At 39.5% G+C, this 23,747-nt stretch overlaps 1 protein-coding gene across 2 annotated transcripts in view; it reads right to left on the minus strand.

Moving 5' to 3' along the window:
• Positions 1–19,620: 19,620 nt before the first annotated feature.
• RIT2 (Ras like without CAAX 2) overlaps positions 19,621–23,747 on the minus strand; it is a 173,024-nt gene continuing 168,897 nt past the window's right edge. For both annotated transcript variants that reach the window (XM_030237347.2, XM_050987014.1), the window contains one exon: positions 19,621–19,848. In XM_030237347.2, the coding sequence (XP_030093207.2) occupies positions 19,621–19,848 (228 nt within the window). The remainder of the gene's footprint in view (positions 19,849–23,747) is intronic.

The raw sequence follows: 23,747 nt of genomic DNA on the forward strand, positions 1-23,747 counted from the left end.
CACATCTGGGAAATGTCAGACTTGCAGAACAAATGATCTGTGCCTCATGGATGTCTTGGTTTGACTGAGCACAGAGGAGACTGGAAGCAAATGTCCTGCAGCTTCAAACCACTGGACTCACTGAGTGACCCAAGAATGACCACATATTTGTTTCTGGGGCTAAAAGTGCTGCGTGTGGGTCAGGAGATATTTGAAGACACCATGTGCAGTCCCACGACAGAACAAACCTGACCAAGATCCTGACTCAGCACACACACAGCTCCCTCCAGATCTTCCTGGCTTTCTTTCAGGCAACTTTGGGTGTCAGAAACTTCAGTGAAATTTCTGCTGGCATTCAGCCTCCAAAGCTTTGCTGTTTTGAACACTTTATCTGAGCTATTTACCATAGCTCAGTGACCTCAAAGATTTTTGTTCCAGGCTCACTGTGACAGTGATATCACATATGCATAGGACTGAAAATGGAGAAGTTTTTGTTAATAAAACCAGCAGACCAATCAACAAAGGATAGATTCCCTTCAGTAGATTGATTTTTGCAATGGAAAAAAAAAACAAACAAACCCTAACTTTCCCCCTCAAAAATATTCAGAAAATTGAAATAATTAGAATTAAATTTACTTTTTCTGGGTTACTTATATAGATGGAAGTAGGTTAGAAATTAGAATGTCTTCACCACTATTTCTTAGTCTTCTAAAGCTAAAAGTCTTCAGCTTTCTCAAGAATTAAAAAATGCAACAAATCTGGTCTGGTAACAATACCAAAGTTTTTTTTCCAGTGGAGCAGAAGAAGTGTTGTGTTAACCTTTTTCTTGAAATTGTATTATTTTCTTTCATTTTCTGCCACATGTTTTACTGCATCCCTACCTTAAAAATCATAAAAAATAAGGGCTATTACAAGTATTTTATAGAGCATTTTCTGTCTTACACAGTTAGTCCACTGGCAGAGATAGACTATTGTACAGCTACAGTAAAATTCTATCAGAGACATGTAACTGGATGCCTTGAAAAAGTAGAACTTGCATGCAGAACCTCAAAACACAGTAAACCAATTTCTACACTGCAGACATGATGGAAAGGGAGGAGGAGTGGGGGTGTACTGAAAAAAACCCATGTCCAATAAAAACCAATCAAAAAGGCACCAAAGAAATACAAAAAGAGAGAGAACACTCTTGTTCCAGATAATTCAGAACATACTGGAACACAAGTATGATTTGCCATGGAGAGGAGAAATTAGTGAAGTGCCTGTTTGCCCATGTGTAAACCTAAGGGTAATAATTCATACTCCACAGAGTTGCTCAAGTGAGCTGTGATTAATTAATGTTTATAAAATAATTAATAAAAATCCTTGAGTTCCCAGTCTCACTATATATAAATCCATGTGATGGCGGAGATTACTTATGAATTTATTTCTGCAGCTCTTTATGTCTGATCTCATGAAAATTCTGAAATTTTAGGTTCAAATTGAGATGTTAGTCATCATCTGATTGTGGCATCTTCCCTTATGGTTCCATCAGTTAGGAGGGCACCAGAAAAACTGATGTAATTCCAAAAAGCTGAAATGACTCTTGTTAACACTGCAGTCCCAGAGCAAGACAAATCTTTATAAAGAGCTTCAATAGGATGTGAGCAGTGTGCCAGAATATTGGAGTTATTTATATACTGTATTATATTCTATGTCACTAAGTTTCAGAGTTTCTATCCAGAACTAGAAGTTGAAGATGTTTGTGAGCTTAATTTGTGGACCTCCACAGAAAAATGTGTACAGGATAAGATTTTCTCACTACTTTTTTAAAAAAAAAATTAATTTTTTTCCATATAAACCATAAGAAAAATTATGCTATTTCAATTGACCGGTAACATATTAATTTTTTTTTTTTTTGAACAGCTAATGAAATCTCTGGTGTTATTGTCTTGGAATAAAAGACTCTGAATAAGCTAGATAATAAAAACTGTATGAGGATTTGTCATTTGCTAGATTTTCTAATTAAAACAATTCTTGTGTGGCCCAGCTCTGCATGACTGCACATGTGTCTGTGTCTTTTTTGATTTACCTGCAGCTTTAATAACTTATAAATCAATTTGCCAAATTGCAGCCATGTTTGACAAAAGAGTGGGTATCTTAGATAGAGAAATTTTAACAAGGTTCATCAAATTAAGTTGGCAGGGAGAAAAGAGAAAGCCTGCCAGTATTCTAGCTGAGGTTTAGCTACACTTTAAGCTCTGCTTTTCATTGACACCTGACACTGCAGACAAGAAACAGCCCAAAAATATTATCTGTATGAAATGAAATTTTCATTCACTCATTCATTCATTTTTGCCCTGGAAGAAATTAAGAGATTAATTACCAACATCAAGCAATGGCAGAAAGAAAATGGACAAGGCAGCAAGCCTCCTTGCTTCAGAGAGAGACATTTTGTTTTGCTTTGTAAGTGGATGTGGAGAGTTGCAGTCAAGGAGGATCCAGAAAAAATAGAATTTCAGGTCAATCCAATACCATGTATTGAGTGTACATGAGAATATTCTAGGACATGGAGGTCAACAGCAACCAAATACCCCATCCCTCTGCCAGGAAATTGATCAAACTTTAAAAGGAGAGAGGCAGCATGTTAATTGTTTACAGAGAAAGGCTCTTTCAATTCTTCTAATTATCAAATGATGTCTCAGAGTTACTTAGGGAAGGTGTTTGGAATAAAGCAAGTTGGTAAATATTTTGTCAGATCAGTAGCATAAAAAACCACATTTCAGTGCCCATGAATATTTCCCATCTCATCTCAATTTCTGTTATAGACACAGACAATGCATATTAAAATACTTTAACTTAATCTAACATTTACTTATCTTGATGGCATTTTGCTTGCTTATGATGGATTTTGTTAGCTATAATGAAAAGGAGTAAAATAAGATGATAGGGAGTAAAAAAAAAAAGCCCAAAACAGATGTTAGGAAAACAAGAAAGATTTGACATTCCTGCCACCACCATGACAATCCTTCATGGACAAGGAGATTGCATTTCCTTCCCCTCCTTTGAAGCCTGGGTTTGCTGATGGGAAAAAAAATACCTGTAATGGATTGTGACCAGACATACTCAGAATATAAACTCTCTGTCAATGGAACTGAACTGCTCCAGAACTGAAAATAAAATTCAAATCAGAAACTTTTGCACATTCTCCACAATCCTAGGGATCCGGTTTTGGAAATATGCTACTGCAGTGGTCTTAGCAAGGCTGCAGAAATCACTGAACAGCAATAGTTTAAAACATTCCCAAAGGTGGTGCAAAGTGAGCCAGGATTGCACAGAACTAATATTTGACTCAGCTTTATTATGTGATGTCTCAGACTCAGATCCCTTGCTGGCATTTAATCAAGGTTATTGAACGCTTTGGACTCAACAAAATGAGGCTGAAATTTGGAAGTCCTAAGAGATCTGACTCCCTATAATTATTTGTATCAGCATTGAAGATAATAAAATACATATTAGAGTGTTTTAGGATTATAGAACCATAGTATGCTTGACTAAGGTGATGAGAAAGCTGAATTTTCTCTGCATTTTTCGATTTATTGTTAATTACGATGAAGTTTTGCTCTATAAATTGTACTGACACTCAGAATTTCGAAATGGACGCCAATTTTCTGTAATAATTTATTAAACAATGTGCAGAAGTGCTTCACAGAGGAAAATAATAAAACTATTTAGGAAAGATTTATTGCACTTCACGTGGTGGAGAATCTATGGCCTAAGATCATTATTATTTTGCCTTTCTGCTCCCACATCTGACAATGCATGAGGGCAGATTTACCAGTGGATATTCAACAGCTATGGCTTACAAAACACATAGATCACTTGTGAAAGATTGTTTGCAATGACAAAAAAGCATGCTGAGACTCATCTCTTTTCCTCCCAAAACTCTCTTTCACGTCCTCACATTTAGGCCCTCTCCAGAGCAGAGGTGCACAGACACATTTGGGTGAACAACTGAACCCCATCATGCAAAATCCCATAATGAAACAGTTCCTTTGTCATCAGGCAGAGCTGGAGGCAGGAAAAGAAATATTTATAAACTCACAAAGAATTTAAGGAAATAATGAAAATAATGTCATTGTTAACAATGAAGTGCTGATGCTCTTGATCAGGGTTCACTTGTTTTACTCCAAAGAGGAAAATTAACAAGAAAGACTTGGAGACAGAACTGGAAAATTTAGAATAAAGGTTGAACTTGCAGTAAAGATTTTAGGCTGAAATAGACAAGAAATGGATGGTCTTATATAAAGAGCTCTTTGCACAGGTTTCTGAGATAAAACTTCAGAGATAAAGCTTCCCACTTTGCAACAGGATGTGAAAATCTGTCAACATCCTGGTGAATCTTCCTCACTTTTTTTTTCCCAGTTCCTAATTTCCTTAACATAATCCTTATCTGGTTCATAAAAAAAATCTAGGATTCATTTAAGCACTTTTTTTACTCTTTTAAAGCTTTTTCACCCTTGTCCAATGTCCACTATTGGCTGCTCTCATCCCCTTCAAAAAGAGGTGATGAATAAAAAAACAACCTCAAGATACACCCAGTCAAAGGAAGCTTTATAAATTTCAGGTGCAAAAAGTACCTGCCTTGATTCCTTTCATACTCGTGCCAAGAGAAAATCACCTATTTTGTTTGATGAAAATGGAGTTAAATCACTTATCAAACCCTTGTTACGGGAGCACAAAATATTTAGACAACATCAGCTACTACCAAGTGCTTGGTTTAGCATGTTGGATGAGCTGCAGGAAGTATACTAATGAAATTACTGTCATTTGGGAAACAGCCCACTCTCTGGAAGCTTGCCTGGATGATTTGATCTGAATCCAACATAACTTGGAATTTTTATCTTTTTTTTAACTGAAACATACAGTAATGCAAATATGTTAATGAATGCTATCTTCATAAAAACCTGCTGCTGCACTAAGATATTCTAGGTTGTTCAAGAATTTTAATTTTTAAGTCTGTAGGAAAATCAACTATTTTTGGCCCTCTTACCTGGAATTATCATAGCAATGAAAGTCCCAGTTTCTCAGTTGAGAGTTGAAATGAAGCCTTTTTGCCCAGCAAGATTTAAGCCTTTGTATTACAGTGCTTTTGTCTCACCATATGTTTAGAATATCACAAAAACCAGAATCACCTTGGCAACATTATTTCTACTGCTCCAGTGAGATAGTGGTTTTATGTAACTGCTAGTACTGGTCAGTCCCTTTATTACAACAGAGGCCTGATAAAAATGAAACACGTTTTAATAACAGGCAGCAGCATCCTTAAAAAATGCTTCCAATCTTCATTTTCAGATCTAACTGTTTATGGTTTTCTCTTTAGGAGGATGCTCAGACAGGTAATATCTTTTGAAACTTGGAAAGAAGCTGCAGAATGGAACTACCATGCTCCAAATCAAGGCATGTGAACTGGAGGGTGGTAAATACTCCACTTCTCCTTTGAAATTTAGAAATATAAATTTGCACACCAAAATGCTTGCCCAACTCCTTTGTTTTGTATTATGTTTTAATAAATTTTGTAGTTGTCTCAGTTTGGTGTATGCCCAGACTCTGAGTACAGCAGAGGTCTGGAGCCATCTCAGATGAATGAGTCTGGGCCTGTGGTTGGGTGAATTCTCTGTCTTAGAGCCCCTGAATCAAGAGTGATCTCCATTGCTACCCCAGTCTGCTCTTCTCAGTCCATTTCAGGAAAGAATAAACACTTTTAGGTGATTAAATACAGCAGAAGGCACAAGCCTAATACAGGTGTTAGGTGTACAGGTCTTAACTCAGAGTTTTAAACAATCCACTAAATTATGAAAGAGCAGGATCTCATACACTCTCCTTGAGCTGTTTTCTGTGGACTAGCTCAATCATTTTTCCGGGCTTTAAATCCCATGGTCCATCTCCCAGCACTTTTTATGCTTCGATTAAAGTTTAGAAACCCACCTTGGACACCAGATTTAGCAGACTGGGAGTAAAACTGGAATAGCCTCCAGCTGAGAGATGTTTACATTGGACATTAATTCTCCCTATCATGGCACAGGTCATGCAGAGAAGATGTGGCTGCCCCATCCCTCTGAATGTTCTAGAGCCCTGCTACTTTCAATAGAACCCTAAAACTAAAATTCTTCAGTGTTTACTAGATAAAACTTGAACTTGATACAAGAAAAACATGCAAAGCATTTCTTATAAATAAATAAAAAAACACCCCAATTTAAATATTTTCAGTCAAAAAGTAACAGATTTCTAGTTAATATATTGATTTCATGCATATATAATTTTACATTTGTAACTTTTATATATGATATGCAAAAAATTAGGTTCTTAAAATCATATATGTCATAATGCAAAATTAATGGACTCTATTCTAAAGCAAAGGAAAATTCTTACTGAACAGGGTATTTTAACAGAAAATCTTCAAGAAACCAATACTGAAATTAATTTTACTATCCTCCTTCATTTTTCACAAAGGGTTTCCTATTGAAGTGGTTCCAAAATCAAGAAATTATTAAATCTGAATATTCTAGCTTCATTCCTATTAAAAAAAACCAAACAAAACAACAAAAAACAAACCTGAAACTTCTTGCTAAGTTATGACTCTGTTGCATATTTATGTTGATTACATGTTTGGGGGATTTTGAGGTACTTTGGGGATAAATGGAAGAATACATTTTTATTTTATTGGACAGTGACTTTATTAGACTCTTGTCTTGACCTTTAAGAAAAGGACACCTTCCAGTAACAATCTGGTCTTGTGGAAGATGCCCCTGCTCATGGAAGGGGGTTGGAACTTCATGGTCTTTGAGGCTCCTCCCAACCCAAACAACTCTGTAATGCCGTGATTCTGTACAAAGTGATCATTACAATGAATTTCCTGATAATTTTATAACTGAATTTAAAAAAGCCCTAGAAAACAGAGTTTGGAGAGGATTTCTGAAATACCCCTGAAGCTTGGATTATACAACCCACACAAGCAATGCTATGTTTTTCATTTAAGCATCTAAGCATGATTTCCATGCTTAGATGCTGCAATTAGAACTCATGTAAAATAAATGTAACTGGAGAACAACATGGAGAGTGATCCAAAGCCAGTGTGGAGCAGGACCTCAAGATTCAGTCAAGTAAATGAGTAGCTGCTTTAAATGTTTCTCCCCATTGGAAAAGGCCATTAAAAAAAAAAATATCTTTCTCAATGCAGTGCTTCTTCTAGGCTCTGTAGTGTTCATGTTCAAATTGCAAACTCAAAGGCTACTCGTTTTTCTTTCTGATGGTCCAGAGAAGCTGAACCTCTATCACATCTCAGAGCAGCTGCCACAATTCTCTCAAATTTATTTTGTATTTACAAGGCAACGAAAAACATGTAAACATCTTTGGCATGGTATAGTGACTTGGAAACATGTCAGTAATGATTTTGTGGCCGCATTGGTCCTGCACTCGTGTCACACCAACATTTAGAGTTTATTCAAGAAGCTACTGTGAGAAATGTGTGATAACTTGTTCCCTTTGCAGTGGGGAAAACAGCAGTTTGGGGTTTTTTGATGCTGATTATTTTAGAGTGTTAGAGTATATGGCCCATGGCAGAGAGTGGGAGGAGATATATGGCCCTGTCTGTGAGGATGGTGAGGCCCTGGCACAGTTTCCCAGGGAAGCTGTGGTTACCCCATGCCTAGAAGCATTCCAGGCCAGCTTGGGTGTGGCTCTGAGTGACCTAGTGTAGTGGAAGGTGTATCTGCCCAAGGCAGAGGGCTTAGAATGGGGGATTGTTCATCTTCCTTCCATACCAAACCAGTCCAGGATTCTGTGGTCTAACTCCTCTAAGAGTTTTGAGGGTAACACCTTCTGAGCTGGGTTTGGCACTGTTTGGACATTGGCGTGGGTCAGGAATCATCCCATGCAAGCAGGACACAATGAAACATCTTTATATGCTGGGGTTTTGTTTGTCTCCTGGGTTCTCACACATGCCTGCCTGCCCAAGAATCCTATTGGGATGCCCCAGGGTGTTGGGCAGAGCTTCTGGCTTCTTCTATGGAAAGACTTGTTTCTCTCAAGAAGTAAGAAAATCCACATTTAGCTATGGAAATCAAGCTCTAGCAGTCCAAATGTTGTTATCTGCAGAGAAATTTGTGAACTTATGTGACACCTGTATTTATTCTGCAATTGGAGAAAAAGAGGAAAAATTGTACGTCTCAAGGTTTCTTGGGAGGGTGTTGTGCAAAAGTTAACTGGATACAAAAGGTTTAGCCTTTTACTTGGATGCCAGAGCTTCAAAAAGGAGTTCCAGAACAACTTCAGAAACAAGTTCCAGAACAATTTTGTGAAAGAGTCTCAATTGAGGATTGCTGATTTCTCAGATATAACTTCTGACTCAGGTGGTTTCTACTGAAAGTGTTTGAAGGAGGATAGACAACATGCCTGAATGTTTTCATTTCATGCCTGTCTTTTCATCTGCTTTCTGGGAATTCTGCTTTGGCTTCAGCATTCAGTTGGAAGCAGTATGAAACCTAAGTTTTCTTGTATTGTGAACCTTTAATTAAGGCAAGGGATTGTGAAATATTCCAGAATGAGGATATACTGAAAGTCTCATTCTTTAAGAGGAAAACCCATGGTAAACAGTATTCAAATTACCGAAGCACTGCAAGTGCTTAAACCCAGAAACTGAACCAAAAAAAACCCACCACCAAATATACTGTGAGTTGGTCAAAGTAAAGTAAACCCCTATCCTTTTCAACTTACCATTTTCTAAAGATAAATGCAATTTGTTTTTTGGGTAAATCATGCTCAAAGTTATTTCAAATCCAGGCATTGTTCTGTAGGCAGCAGCACAGCAGTCCTCTGCAGAAATGTGAAAGCTGGGTAGAGAAATGATCTATTAATCTGGGACAGTTCTTAGCAGGACAAGACATAGTGCTTTATCTTGTCTAAATATAGGTGACCTAAATGTAAAGGCCTTTTCCAGTTCCCTTGCAAGCTTTGCCTACCATCTAATGTGTCTCAACTGTTGGAAGTTAGCCAAATATTGAACCTCTATTTACTTTCTTCTGCTAGTGCTGATTAATGTACGTATCCAAAGTCATCCCAGCAGACTCTGCTCTCTCACTGGCATAAATTTTTTACAGAGATTAAAAATACCTAAGATAAGTCACATGCAAGTACTCCACCAAGTGCCAATATCTCGCTCATCTTCACCATGAATTATTATAACCCAAATTTGATGCACTTGAACAAATTTAGTACTTATTTTAGGCAAATGTGGTCACATTAAAATGATACATTTAATTTAAGCAACTTTTTTCTGGATTTCTTTGCAGTGAAAAGAAGAGGATTATGATTTCTATGTTTAGGAAAATAAAGACTGAAAGATACCCAATGGGCCTCATAGAAAATAGATGGTGTGGGTGTTATCAGTAAAATTATGAAGCATTGATATGATCCATTTTTTTTCCCTCTGGTAATACAAAGATGTGGAAAAAAAAAATCACCCTTATTTTATTATTTTATTTCAGACGCAGGCTTCATGATAAATGGGCACAGATAAAATTCTGGGATTGGAATACAGTGTGTATTTGTATATGTGTGTTTGTCTCTGAGAATATTTGGGGTGTATGGGGTGCATATTTTCCAGTGACCAAGCATTCACAAGGTGCCTGCCCTGCTCTGCAAGATAAAAAAGAATACAAGCAGTTCTAAAGTGGTAGAAAATTGGTAAATTTTATTTAATTCTACCTTTCTAAGACTTTCTCAAGGAAAAAGAAAAGTCAAGAAGAGCTGCTGCTACCTGTTTGATCAGGACAGCTCAAGGATGGTTGGAAAGGGCATCTGCCTTCAGATGCCTTCCCAGGGGTGATGGTTCTCCTGCTCCAGTTCACACCCACCCCAGGGGAAAGGACCTGCTGCAGCCCAGGGTGCTGTGATGGATGAGATTCCTCCTCCAGGCTCTGACTGGGTGAGACCCACAGCTGGCCAACAGCAGGTTTGTAAGGCAGAGCCTGAGGTTCAGCACTCACCCACTGCTGGTGAACCATTTGGCAACAGAAAATATATGTGGAGCTGCAGGTTCTGAGCAGTGTCTGGAGGATGGTGGCCAAGGAGGACAGGCTGCTTCAGTACCAGGCTGACAAACAGCACAATCACTTGTATATCAATGAAATAATTCACATTGATTTATGTCCAGGGTGAGCTGAGGGCTTTTCACTGGTCTTCAAACTTGAGCTTAATTTACAAAATCTAACTCATGGTGGGCAATCTTCAAACTTGTCAGACCTCCTTATCCACTAAAAGTGTGTCATGGTTTGAGCCTGCCTCAGTGCCAGTGCCCCCATGAAAATACTTCTGCCCTGTTATCTGCTGTGAGATGTGATCAGAAACAGAGCAGAGCAGGCTCCAGCTTAGGAATAAGAGGGAAAAAACTTTATTAACTTAGAACTAAAAGAAAAACACACAGAACACAGGATGAAGACCTTCCAAATATCCTCCTCTTCCTCCCCACAGGATTTTCAACACATCAGAGTAAGACAAAACCTTGGATTTTCAATTCAATTACCACCCCTCAGATCACTAACTCTTGGTCCATCACCACCCTTCAGATAACCAATTCTCAGTTCCTCAAGAATAGAGGAGTCACTCTTGTACCACAGACTTCCCCATGAAACACAGCTGAAACCTCTCGTGCCTCCATGTCACGTGTGGCACTGCCCGGAGATCATTTTGCCATCGTGACATCTTCCTTCCATGCCCAGTGCTCTCACCACTGCACATGGACCTGGGCTGCTTCTAGGGTTTTCCTTTTAAGGGTGCTTTGTCCAGTTCCAAAAAGAGCACAGTCTCTCACTTTTGGGACACCTGTCCCGCCCACATTTCACCCCTGGGGCTGAGGGGTCTCTTGAACAGAGATCATCTTCCTCTTCCTCTTCTTCGAAGATGGAGAGCACCACCACCACCATCCTCCTCACCCATCATCTCTGTTCACACACCTTAACATCACTGCACTCTCCTGGCTCTGAGCCATCGCCTCCCCCTAGAACGCAGTCTCTGTGGCACAGGGACACAAGGGTGTCCTGCTGTGGCTATCCAAGAAAAGTCCAGCCCAAAGCCACTCCATCATCTCCTCCCACCTAGGATTCTTCTCAGCTTCTCTCAAACCTCTTTCACTTGCACCAACTTGCATCACACTTGCCCATTTCCTGCTATCCCAACTCCATCTCTCTCCTCATTCAACTCCAGGAGGATCAGCATTTGCAAGGTTTCCATCCTCCACAAGAACTCAAGCTCTGCCTGTCCATGAACTCCCACTGCTGCCCTGCCAGGCGCGCCCCCTTCTCCTTCACACCCAGGTTCTCTCCCTCTGTCTCCCTCCGGGGGGAGGGGGTGGGGGGTGGCTTCCCGAAGCCTTTCAGTGCTCCTCCACCCTTCTATCTCACAGGGACCTTCACCTCCCTTCTCTGCCAAGGCCTGGTTTACCTCCCCGACCGCATGGCTCCCCTCCCCCAGCCAGCTCGGAGCCGGGCAGGGAAGGTTTGTGCTCTTCCACAAACCGTAACCCAAGAGAGTTTCCCCCAGGAGTTCACAGCTTTTAACCCCGCTGTGTTCTCAGAGGCGTATCCATGTCCTCAGTGGCCAAACCAGGTGCCAATATTCAAATCTGAGCACCTATTGGTTTGACCACAGCATCCCAAAAAACTCACTTCCTCTCAAATCACGACAAAGTGAAGATTTTTTGTGACATAATATAGCTTCTCCTGTCCTATCTCTTTGGACCACTGTGATTCCCTGTAAGGATTTTTATTACTCAGTGACAAGTGGATTGAAAAATTTGTCGGGTGGAAGAACAAAGATGGTAATGAGTGTTCTCAAATTTCTCTGCAGTCCCTGAAGGTCTATCCTTGCTCAGAACTTTTATCACAGCAGTATTTTACAGCTTCTATAACTTAAGTCTTTCTGAAGTTTTTTGTTGGCAGGTACAGCATATTCTCTTAGGCTTTATGGTTTCATCTATTTTTCTTCCCATCTTTCATCCACATCATGGTAATCAACTCCTCACAGGTCAAAAAACTCTTCAAAGTACTCCTTTGAACATCTGCCTCCTTAAAGACATCCCTGCTGTATTCTCTGATTACTTGGATTTCATCCAGCTTTGCTAGATAAAGACTTAGGAGTATTCAGTGAACACCCTATTAACTAAACAGGAGAGCAGAGAAAGGTTCCTACATTTTTCACTAACATCTGGTCTGAGCACAGTGGGAGGGAAAAAGCCAGCAGCAAAAGATCTGCATGCACTGGTTGCAAACTGGTAGCTGCTCTCCCAGATGAAACTATATATTTGAAATATCATTTAAAATCTTCAGCAGGGAGCTATCATGCCATCTTTTATATTAGTTATGAGGCATACAAATGAGGGTTTTGCTACTATCCTTCCAAAAGTACAAAGCTGAGCATCCTACTTCTCCCCCAACTGTTCTTTTGAAAGAGTTGCTTTTAGTTACTGAAGCAAAGGGAGACAGCAAAGACCGTAGAGAGATTTGTTTTTTTAAGTGTCTAAAGATGTTTCAGTGAGGGGCCAACTTTTTCCATAGTCAGGTTCAAGCAGATTGTCATTAGAAACATGATGTGAGAGGAAATGCAAACTTCCCATCTACTTTACTGAGTTTTTGTATTGTTCCCTCTTGCTCCATTTTCCATTCTGTGCTGTGCTCTTTTTATTTGATTTACAGTAAAAAGTTCCTAAAGCATCTTGCATACTCATAGCAGTTGTAAGTTCTCTGATCTCTCCCCTTCATTTTCTAAGCCAACCGAATTTCGTGATCCTCATGAAGCATGAAGCAAATCATCACCAATTTCTGTTCTCTTAGTATCACTCCTCTTGTCTTAATATCTTCCACCAAACTTATGGTGGATGCACTTGAACTAAATCTCTGGAGCTTGCCTCATATCTTTTTTTCATTTTATCTGCTCTTGGTCCCCTCCTAAAAGGTGTTAAGGCTCACCTAGAGGGGAGAATGCTGCAAGCCTTTCCAAGTTCAGTAGAGGAGCATGTTGCTCACGGAGGTGGTAGATGGAAAAATGGAAGGTCAGGTTGGACAGGGCACAGTGAAAAGTAATCTAGTTGAAGTTATCCCTTTTCCCAGCAGGAAGGGCTGAACAAGATGACCTTTAATAGTCCCTTCCAAACCAAACCATTCCATAATTTTATGATTTTCATGCATTTATTTAGACCGTGTTCTCCTCTACTCCTTCTGCCTGTCCTTGTCATTACTAATAGCCTGTATATTCTGTCTTCCTTAAATTGGCTTGCTTTGGGTTATGGATTTTTGTAAGTTTTCAGTGACAGAAACATCATCTTCCTCCGTGTGATTGAAGTATATTCATTAGCTTGGAGTAATGTGCAATTTTGTTCTGGAGACAGATGTGAATCAACCGTAAGATTTTCCACTGTCTTCAGAGGCACTACCCACTTATGCTGGCTGAATGCTTCATGTGTTCAAGCTTATTCAGTCAATGTCCTACATAAAGAGCCATCTGTGATTAGTCAGCAGTGTCTAGCAGTGGAGGCAAAGTCAGTTTTTATTCAGAAAGCTGAGTGACTTTGCAAAACTTTACCAGGGAAAACATTACTCTTTCTCCTCAGTGTGAGCATTAATGAGAAATTTATGAAGAAGGCAGAAGACTCTGTGTGTTTGGTTTGTCAAAAGCACTTCAGGCTGCCTTTTTAATAGCTGGGGATGATGCAAGAGAATAAAAGAAATAAAATCATAGGATTATGAAATGGTTTGGGTTGGAAGGGAACTTAAAGCTCATCTCATTCCAAACACCTGCCATGGGCAAGGGCAAAACCTTTCACTAGACCAGGTTCCAATACCCATCCAACCCGGCCTTGGACATTTCCAGGGATGGAGCAGCCACAGCTTTGGGAACCTATTCCAGAGCCTCAACACCCTTATGGTAAAGAAAATAATTTCTTCCTGTACCTTAATCTATTATAATCCTACTCTCTTCAATTTAAATACATTTCCTCTTGTAAAATGAATAAAAGGGTGACCTTATCATAGAGCTGAAGACACATTGGTTACCCTTAGTGTTTTGGGATTGCAGCGAGACAAATGGAAGGAACTGCATAAAAAACTTTTTGAATGGAGTCACAACCATTTTTTACAGTACAGTTATTTAATCTACTAGTTCTATCCTGATTTCTTTTTCCTGAAAAATAATTTCAAACTATCTTGTTTGAATGCAAGAAGAGCATAAATATATAAGCTTTTTCTCTGGTGAATTTCACAGATGTGCAATAGACTGCCTTTTTCTTCTATTGATTATATCTAATCTATAAGGTAAAATTATATCAGGCTTTTTTATACAACTTAAGCAATATAACACTATCAGAGGACCTGCTTTACTTTACCCTCCTAAAATTATGTTTTTACTGAACTTCTGTTCCAAGAGCACCATGAATAATGATGGCTTTCTAGATTGTTCATGCAGTTTTTGAAATAGTTATAAGTCCAAAAGCGCTGTAAAAAAATGATGCATGACAAAGTACGAGAATGGGAAAATATAATTGTCACATTAATTATCTATTGACAGAAGATATACAGCAGGTGATACAATGGCTTTGGATGTTCTTGTCTTTATTACCTCTTGGGGAAAGAGTTCAGATCATGAAATGAGTTTGGTGCTCTTGAGTGGACATTTGTCCTCATCACAAAACAACCCCATAACTCAGCACGATGTAACGAAATTGGAGAGCTCAAATTGAGGAGGTTTAGAACCAAGAGCATCAGGGAGTGATAAATCAGGCTAGAGGTGCAGGGCAATGCCTCTTGGGGTGACCTTCACAGTGTCTGTGAGACAATGCCATCCTCATTACAAATCATTTTGCCAGGCAGACATCCTAACTCCACATGCTTGAAGGGACAGATCAAACTAGAAATAGTATTAAGAGGGAGCTTGATCTGGTATAAGTCACTATTCCATTCAGCTGCTATTAAAAGTTATGAGAACAGTGATTTTCATATTGCATTAAAGATTTTACCATTCCTTTGCTAATTTTCAGGGATTTTTTTCAGAGCCATAAGAAATGAGCAATTGTGTGATGCACAATTGCATAAATAAGAGTCCCTAAAGGGAATGTCTAAATATGGCTAACTGCTGTAAGTATACTTCATTGAATTATATTAGCATAATTGTCCAGGTTAGACACCCATCTTTTAATTATCAGTACAAATTCAGGCCCACACTAGTGCAGATAGCTAGCTCTAGGAACTAACCACAAATTTTTTGTGATTTATATTAAATACATGGACAGTTTTCAGTTTAATGCTCATCATTATTTCAGTGTCACCACCTGAGGTGGCTGCAGTAGGTACCTTTGGTTACTCTATCAATAAGAAGACCCACTCACAGCTACTTTGCTCATCACAAATTTCACACCTAGGCCACCAAGAGAAACATTCAATATCAAAGTAGAATTTAACACAGTTGTGAAGTCTAAATATTCATATTCAATATTCACTATAAACCAAACTTTGCTTTCTGCATGGTTTTTTTTGGTTTTTGTTGTTTTGGGTTTTTTTTTTCCTATCTGTCATGATAGAGAGAGGGCTCAAATATCTAATACAAATATCGCTTACAAATAAGAGACATCCAGAAACTATATGTATTATAGTGTACATATATTGCCTATAAATTTACATATATTATATTTAGAGATCAATTTAAGGATAATTAGCTCTTTTCATTTTAGCTATGCATTCTTACATCTCAGCCTCAAAACAGACATTTTTTGGGTTTGTAAAGAAACTATTTTCAATGATTTGTAAAGACATCAGATTGCTAACAAGTTATGAACTGCCAGTCTGAGGTAACACAGGAGGATACTGCACAAAAGTTCTAAGGCTGGTGTGCAAAAGCCATGTATAAAGGAAAATTTAGGTTCTGCAGTATTCCACCTTGGCTTACAGCCTTCCCCAGATTACTTCTCAACTAGAGGCAACATGTGATCTGCCAAAGCAGTGAAGAAGGGTAATTAACTGCCATATATTATGTATTTGTGAGAGACACCAAGGATACTTTTGCAAATTGTTATTACTTTATTTTATTTATTAGCTGGCTTTAATTATATTCCTGTAGGAACCTGAATTATGGTTCAATTGCAACACGGTGGAATAAGTTATAGCTTCTACCTTCATGGGACTGTAGGCAACGCAGCAAAATAAAGTGATCTCTTTCCTTCTTCAAATCCTCCAGACATGATTAGATGAGAAAATAGTCAGACACAGAAAAGTCTTCAGACATGGAGCTGCTGTTTTTATAAATTCTCTCATCTAGGTCTGACAGCTAAATACAATCTTCTGTGATGGAATCAAAATGATTAATTAGGTAAAGGAGCTGCACCCAGCCCCTTGTGCAGTTATGACTTATGTTATCCTCGCTGACTCTAACCTCCATCAGCTCTGCTCAATTAACTGAGGTTAAGCATTATAGATTATTAAGGAATTGGGTCGTGGTAAATCAGAATTCCTTTCCCAATTTCGAAGTAACGGATGGTGAGGTGTTTCAGAGACAAGGCTCAACGCCTAACATTTGCAGAACTATTCTCTGCTGCTGATATTGGGGGGAAAAATCTTTATGGATGGAGTTTATCCCTCATGAATTTAGACATCAAAATTTTAGCTGGGAGACTGGGCTGTTTTTTGTGGAGGGAAATAGAGTCGCTGGAAAGAGACAGCCAGTTCAGGAGGGATTCACCATATGCTAACCAACCATGCCACATGGGAAGAATCACAAACATCTCTTTCTGTATTAAACAAAGAGAGGATCTGAATGATTGGATGCCATTCTCAAGCTCTACATGATCAAAGTGGAGTGAGATAAATACAGAATTTTCTGCCTAAGACATTTTTGATGCCTGAAATTACTCGTAGAAGGTGCAACAGAATATCCTCAGATATCCTCAAAATATCCTCAGATGGTATGAGGTCTCATTCTTTCTGAAGAGAATAACCTGGTAACAAATGCCTTTCAAATTGAGCATTTCAGGGCTGATTTTGGAGACACACAGAACCTGGCATTCTCATGGGCTTTCTATATCTGAAAATATGATGATTCAACCTGTCTCTTTGCCACTAATTTGAACATATCCCAGGAAACACCTGAGCACATCCTTACTGCCAAAATGTTAGAATGATGCCTGTCTTGGTTTCAGACCACAGAAGAGCAGCACTTTTTTGACTTCTTGATCAGCATGGTCCAGAACCTGGCACAGTGCAGAAATCACTTCCAAGAGCAGGTTGTGTATGGTAACCCTGCTGTGAAGGCTAAAAAAGTTTAACAGTATGGAAAGATGTTGTTCTATGCCAGATGACCTTAATGCTAGTGAATGGTTATATTTAATCTAGGTAATCCATTTAAGAATTGATTGTGGACTGCATCTATGCTGTTTTCTGCAAACTTGCTTTGTCTTGCAAACTGACTTGAACCAAGGTACCCCTAAAAATGTGGAGCCAAGTTCTTGTTGATATTATATGTCCCTCAGTGGGGGGGGGAGTGTGAAAAATGACATAACCAACACTAAATGATTTTCAGTTGACTCAAAACTCAGACATCTGCCTGAAAAAAACAGAGATCATCCCTCAAGATTTCTCAGGGTGGTGATTTCTATGCTCTCTTACACAGGGAATGACTGCTTCGTTCCCCCCTGTGCAGTGTGCAGGATTGGAACAGACACAGATGTTTCCCCTTGTTATTTATTGTCTCGGAGCTGCCATCTGTCCAGTGCAACCTCTTGTTTTCCCTCCACTAATACTTAGCTCATAAACTCTTTGGACAAGTGCATCTTTTTGTCTCTAGGACCCTTGACCTAAAATCTCAGTGGCAATACAGATAAAATAATAATAGTAATTACAATGGTGTAAATGCAGACTTCAGCTTTCAGAGACAGGAGGCAGAAAATTCACCTAGAATGGGTACATGCATTTGTATTCCTCCAAAATCATCCTTCTCAAATAGAAATATAGCCACATATATCCAAAAATGTACAGCAAACCATTACTTTTGATGGAGGACTTTTGACAAGTCACAAAATATCTCCAGATTCCCTTGAAAATAAGGGAGAGTGGAAAACAAACCACTAGATTTTAAAGAACTAAAGTTATTCACAATACCATAACCTTTCAAAATTTTACAGATGAAAAAAAATCTACTCCCACCAAGAATATGCAAAATATAATTGGTTGAAACTCTCTGAAGAGAAAAGTGAAGAAGGAACATTTAATAAAGAGACATATATCAATTATCACTCCAAGGCAGACACAAATGACACTGACTACTAGTATGGCTCCATGGAAATCACAATCTTTATTTTTGACAAAACTTATGCATATTCTATCTATAAAATTTATAAATAGCAACAACATTAAAGGAACTTTGGGGGGGGGAATGTTTTGGGGCATATACTCTACTTCATGCCAGCTTTAAAAAGGAATATTTAAAAAGACTCATCCAACTGCTTAATCAAGTGGTTCAGTTGGATGGTCAAGGACTGTGAGCAATGGTGATTGAGCTGATGCAATTCTCTAGTAAGTCAAGGGCTGGATGCTACATCACAGATGCTATTACATCTAGGACAGAGCTGCTCTGCTCCAGGGAGGGCTCTGGGACTCATTGGACAGGCAGAGCACTTGTGAACTCCTTGATGAGACAGGGGAGTGTGGTTGATGGTGAAGCACTGGCCCAGGATCCCAGATTGGTGGTGGATGCCCCATACCTGGAAACATCCAAGGTCAGGCTGAACAGGACTCTGAGAAACCTGATCAAGGTCTCCCCGTCCATTGCAGGAGTTTGGAACAAGTGCCCTTTAAAAGTTCCTTTCCAACACTAACTCTTGTATGACTTTAATGCACAGCATGCCTGTAGAGCATGGCACCTCTGCCAGCCAGCCCTGGCAAGAGCAGCTCAGAGGAGACAGAGCAGTACCCCAGCAGCCTCTGCAGGGCTGGTGCATGACTTTGCTTGCAAAACCTGCCTGCTGTCTGGGCAGGACGCAGTGGGGATGGGGCAGCAGGGGGTCAGAACTGTGAGTGCCCAGGTTCCCTTTGGGCTGGCTCACAGACACGGTCACACACAGACACGGGCGTGCAGGCTGAGCACACGCTAACCCTACACCTACACGTGGATGCAAAGCTGAAGGTCACATCCCAAAAGTCATGAAACAGTCAAAATGTCCATTGAAATCAATGTCATTCATTCCTGGGCTGGTGAAATGACCTGTGCATGCAGAGGAGGAGGCAGTGAGTGTATCCATTGTCCTAGAGCTGGTGGAAGCTGGTTCTGCCTTGGATGCTGGCGTAACTCAGAGCATTTGAAGACCAGCCATGGAGCACACGCTAAAAAACACAGTATTTTCTCCACTCAGAGTTGCAGAAAAGGTATGAGAGGGTATGCTAAGTGACACTACAGAACAGAAGAGTCACAGGGAAACCATTAATTGGGCCCTCAAGGAACAGCTTCTGCATGAGAGCTGAAGGGAAGGAACTCCAGGACCTGGCCTGGAAGATGCTGTGTCAATGCTGCCTTTTTGAATTATTACAGGTTACTGTGGTCAGCTCCTGATGAGTGGCTCATAGAGAATTGCCATCAGGTTGTACTTTCCTTTTTTTTCTTCAGGGATCCCTTCAGTTTCCGCCACAGACTATCCTTCCTCTTCATCTTCTTCTCTATCATGGACAGTGAGGATTCTTTCCTTCGAATTTCCCTCACTAATCCATGAAAGACATCATCAATGTAAAAGCGGAGCGCAGCTGAAGTCTCAAAAAAGGAGCAGGAATATTCTCTGGCTAAGCTCATTCCTTCTTCAGTTGAGACCTGCAAAGAAAAGAAAATTCCATAAATATTGCCTAATGCACACAACATTAATCAACATGAGAACATGACAATATATACAGTCTGACTTCTTTGATCCTGGAAATCACTGACCAGGATTACAATCTGATGGCATCCAACAGATGAGATTCAAGGGTGAAAGGATCAGACTGAATTAATGAAATATTTGAACGACGCAGATTGACAGCATTCATTTGCTCAGGTATATTCTGATGCATCAATTTTCCCACGTATTTCCTCTCTTTAGTACAGTAATCCTTGGTTTGACAGTGCTGGTACTTTAATTCTATAGGCTGGAATGGATGACTAGAAAGACTTACACAGAATTAAGGCCCTAGAAAATCCTTGTTGAGCATTAACCTAATCCTGGGAGCAACTTGACTCTAAGCACACCAGCTTTCATACCCTAATGTTTTTCAGTCACATTAATTTCTGAGCATGCCTTGGAGTGATTTAGTCTTTGTAGGCCTGTAATCCTATCACTGAGCTCATACCTGAGCTGTATGAAGATCCAAAATCTGTTTGTTTTTCAGCTCATCTTCCTTAAGTGGCTCTTGTGGAAGGTGTGGGAAATGTTTCTGTATTTTGAGAAACTGATGAGCCTAGAGGAAAACAACACAGCTCTTTTTGCTGACTTCTGAAGCAGGGATCATTTTTCTGGAATCTCCATATTGGCTAACTCTTGGCATTTGACCTGCCAGCCTGCCAAATGGAAGGGTGCTCAGCATGCTGATTAATGTGTGCATCAAATAGAGCTTAAAAGCTTGTTGTAAGGGCTGCCACTGCCTGATAATTAAGGTACTATTTACACTTGGAGAGTTCGTCCAATAACATGCAGAAGGTCCACAGAAAAACACAGAACAAACCCTGTGAGCTTCTAAAAGTTAACCCAGCTTCCTACCCAACAGGCTGTCCTTTCTTTTCAGTATTTGGACATAAATCTGAATAAATGAATTATATGAATTTCGTGTATGGTGTATATTCAAATTCTAGGTCAGAAATCCCAGGCTTTGTTTTTATTCACATTTGCATATCATGATTTATTCAAGTCACTTTCCAAACATCCTTAGGAAAAGTCAAAGCAATACTTTGAGATGGCCTTGTGAAGGACTATATATTAGTCTATGGAAAGTCTCAATTGCTACTCTCTACTACAAGATTTCTTTTGGTGTTTTGTTTTCGTTGGGGTCTTTGTTTTGTTTTTTCTGATTTCTAGCTTCATGCAACCAAAATACCATTTATCCTTATTAAGGAAATAAAGCCCTGTGACTCAAGATACAAGCACACTCTTTCATACCTACCATGAAGAAAATGCCCTTTATGATTAAATTATGTCACTACCTCATTGCATTCATTCCACTTATCTGTGAGGCTGGAGAAGGTAAGAAACAGGATTTGGGATGAAACAGAAGTTTGGCTCATTCCAGCCTGGAGGTAAATCTGCAGTGAGGTTGTACCTGTGCAGCACAGACCTCAGAATTTCTCACCACCCCCTTTGCATCGAGTCACAAACTTTGTAGCATTTGCAAGAATCAGGCCTCTATGCTCCAGGTACAATCTTAATTTAATTAGGAATTTTGTGAGGGTAAGCAGGGAGCTTGTAGGCCAACTAAATAATACTTCCTGACAAAATAAAAGATGGTTACCTCTTTCCAAGTGCTATAATTGCCAGCCTTTTGCAAAAAGAGATGGGTAGCAATATGGTCCTTGTTTTTCTCTGGGCAGCTGTGTAAGCAAAATGGATGATTCAATATGTCTATTGGGCACCATTGAGAAATTGATTGTCTGGATAGAAAACTATTTTGGTTTATTTTGGACCTTATAATGAAGTTTTTTTTCCTTGCTCTGCCTTATTTGAGCTGAAGGAGGAAATTTTTTTTTTATTTTTTGTAAAGATGCTGCAGCTCAAAACAAATGATTGCACAGAGATGGATTTTAATGGAGATTTCATAAATTCATTACCTAAAAGGAAGAAAATATCAACATGAACCAAAATATCCTTATGTTAAATAATGGCAAGGTCATAAATAAAATTAGTCAGAACAATGGGGAATCAAATATAAAAATTGTCCATGTTTTTCTATATGAATTTGAAGTCTTTAGCCCATTTTGCTCTTCCTTTGTTCAACTTTTTCTTTCTTTTTTTTTTTCTTTTTCTTTTCTAAGATTAAAAATATGTTTTCTCCATCCTACAAGGAAGAATAACTGCAGGGAAGACCTGCTATGCTCTGTAATGAAACAAGTCTGCTAAGAGCTGTGAGAAATGGATAATACTCAGGAGAATTAAGTCATGCAGAAAAACTTTCTCCCCATATCTTTGTGACTGGAAGTTAGCAACTTGGCCAGATTTGGCTGAGTTGCTTAAAAAGCACGAAAAATTTGGTTTTGGACTCCAGTGTCCTGCCAAATTACAGAGAGAACATTAACGTTATTAATGCTTATAGTTCATTTCAAAGCATGGCATTTTTCTTAAATCTTGCCCTCAGGAACTGATTAACTGCTTTGGTGAAATTCTAAGAGCTAATTCAGTGGGAGAGGGACACCTGGCACAAACAATTTCAGGATGATTAGCTGATGTTTTTCAGCTTCAAGGCTGAAACAATAATTTTTTAAAATATAACATTGTAATAATTATCATTGCTGCTTCCAGCACCAATGAATATAGCTATAGTAATTTAACTAATATGTTTGCTGAAGAATCTGTAAATATTAAGAGATGTCTAGAGAAAAAAACCCACATTTTTCTCTTGGTTCATGATTCGGTCAAGAGGCTAGACACCTATGGAATGAGAAACAAGGGATAAAGCTTGATGAGGTGACTGAGGCCCACATAATTCCAGGGATTTAGCCTGTTCCCATCTTGTTGCCAGAGGAGAAACTATATTGTAGAAATCCATTCCAGATCTGCAGGGCCCAGGGACTTGTTGACAAATTGCAGCTTCCATGGGTCTGTATCAGTGGAAGATATGATCTGTCAGTATGACACGGACAGACAGGTCAGGGAGAGGGGTCATTCTATTGAATATATATCTGGGAAGCAGAGCTTTATATCTCATCCTTAGAGTAACCCTTCTTGATTGAATCTGGCATTGTTTGCAAGAATGTAATTCTGGTCATATTGATTCCAACTTAGCTCATTTCTGTGCTGCAAAACCTCAAGAAGAGAATGAAAGTGGAAGATAGGTGTAGTAAACATAGTGAAAAGTGAAAATTTCAGAGCTGATACAAGCTTCCTGAGTTTGGTTCAACTTTTAAAAACTGTGATTCCCTGGGTGGGGCTTTGATCAGCAGAAAGCCTTGAAGCTTGCAGCACAACCAATGAGCAAGATGTCCCAAACCCAAAAAAGGGAATGAAGCTTCAGGGATACGATGTGTTAGCAGCTGAAAAAGTCTTCTTTTCTAAAGAGCAGGATTCTGAGTGCCCATTTCTGACAGTACATGTGAGTTGAGAAGGAAGATATACCAGTGACAAAGTGACTGAATCTTGTCTAGACAAGATCTACCCCTTCCAACAGCACACGGGACTGTAGGCTGAAGTGGGAATTTCCCATCTCTGCCTAGCTGAGGGCACCTAGAACACAGCCCAGCTTCCTCCTGAGGGGAAGCACAGGCTACAAACCTCATTAAATAGCATTAGGATTCTGTTTGTGGCTTTTGCAAACCTCCCCTGGAAAATTACAAGTGCTATTAAATGCAATGCTGACAGGCTGAGAAAGCTGTGATGGATGAGCTGCCATCTTTATGACAGCCAGCTCCCCACTAAGGTCAGCCCCTGCACCAAACCCCCTGGGCTGGGTGGTGGGTGGGGAGGCACTGGCAATCACTGGCCCCCATGGGCACACAAAATACCTGAATACTTATATCTGAGATGGAAAATGCAC

Source organism: Serinus canaria, chromosome Z (assembly GCF_022539315.1).
Source record: "Serinus canaria isolate serCan28SL12 chromosome Z, serCan2020, whole genome shotgun sequence".
Taxonomy (NCBI): domain Eukaryota; kingdom Metazoa; phylum Chordata; class Aves; order Passeriformes; family Fringillidae; genus Serinus; species Serinus canaria.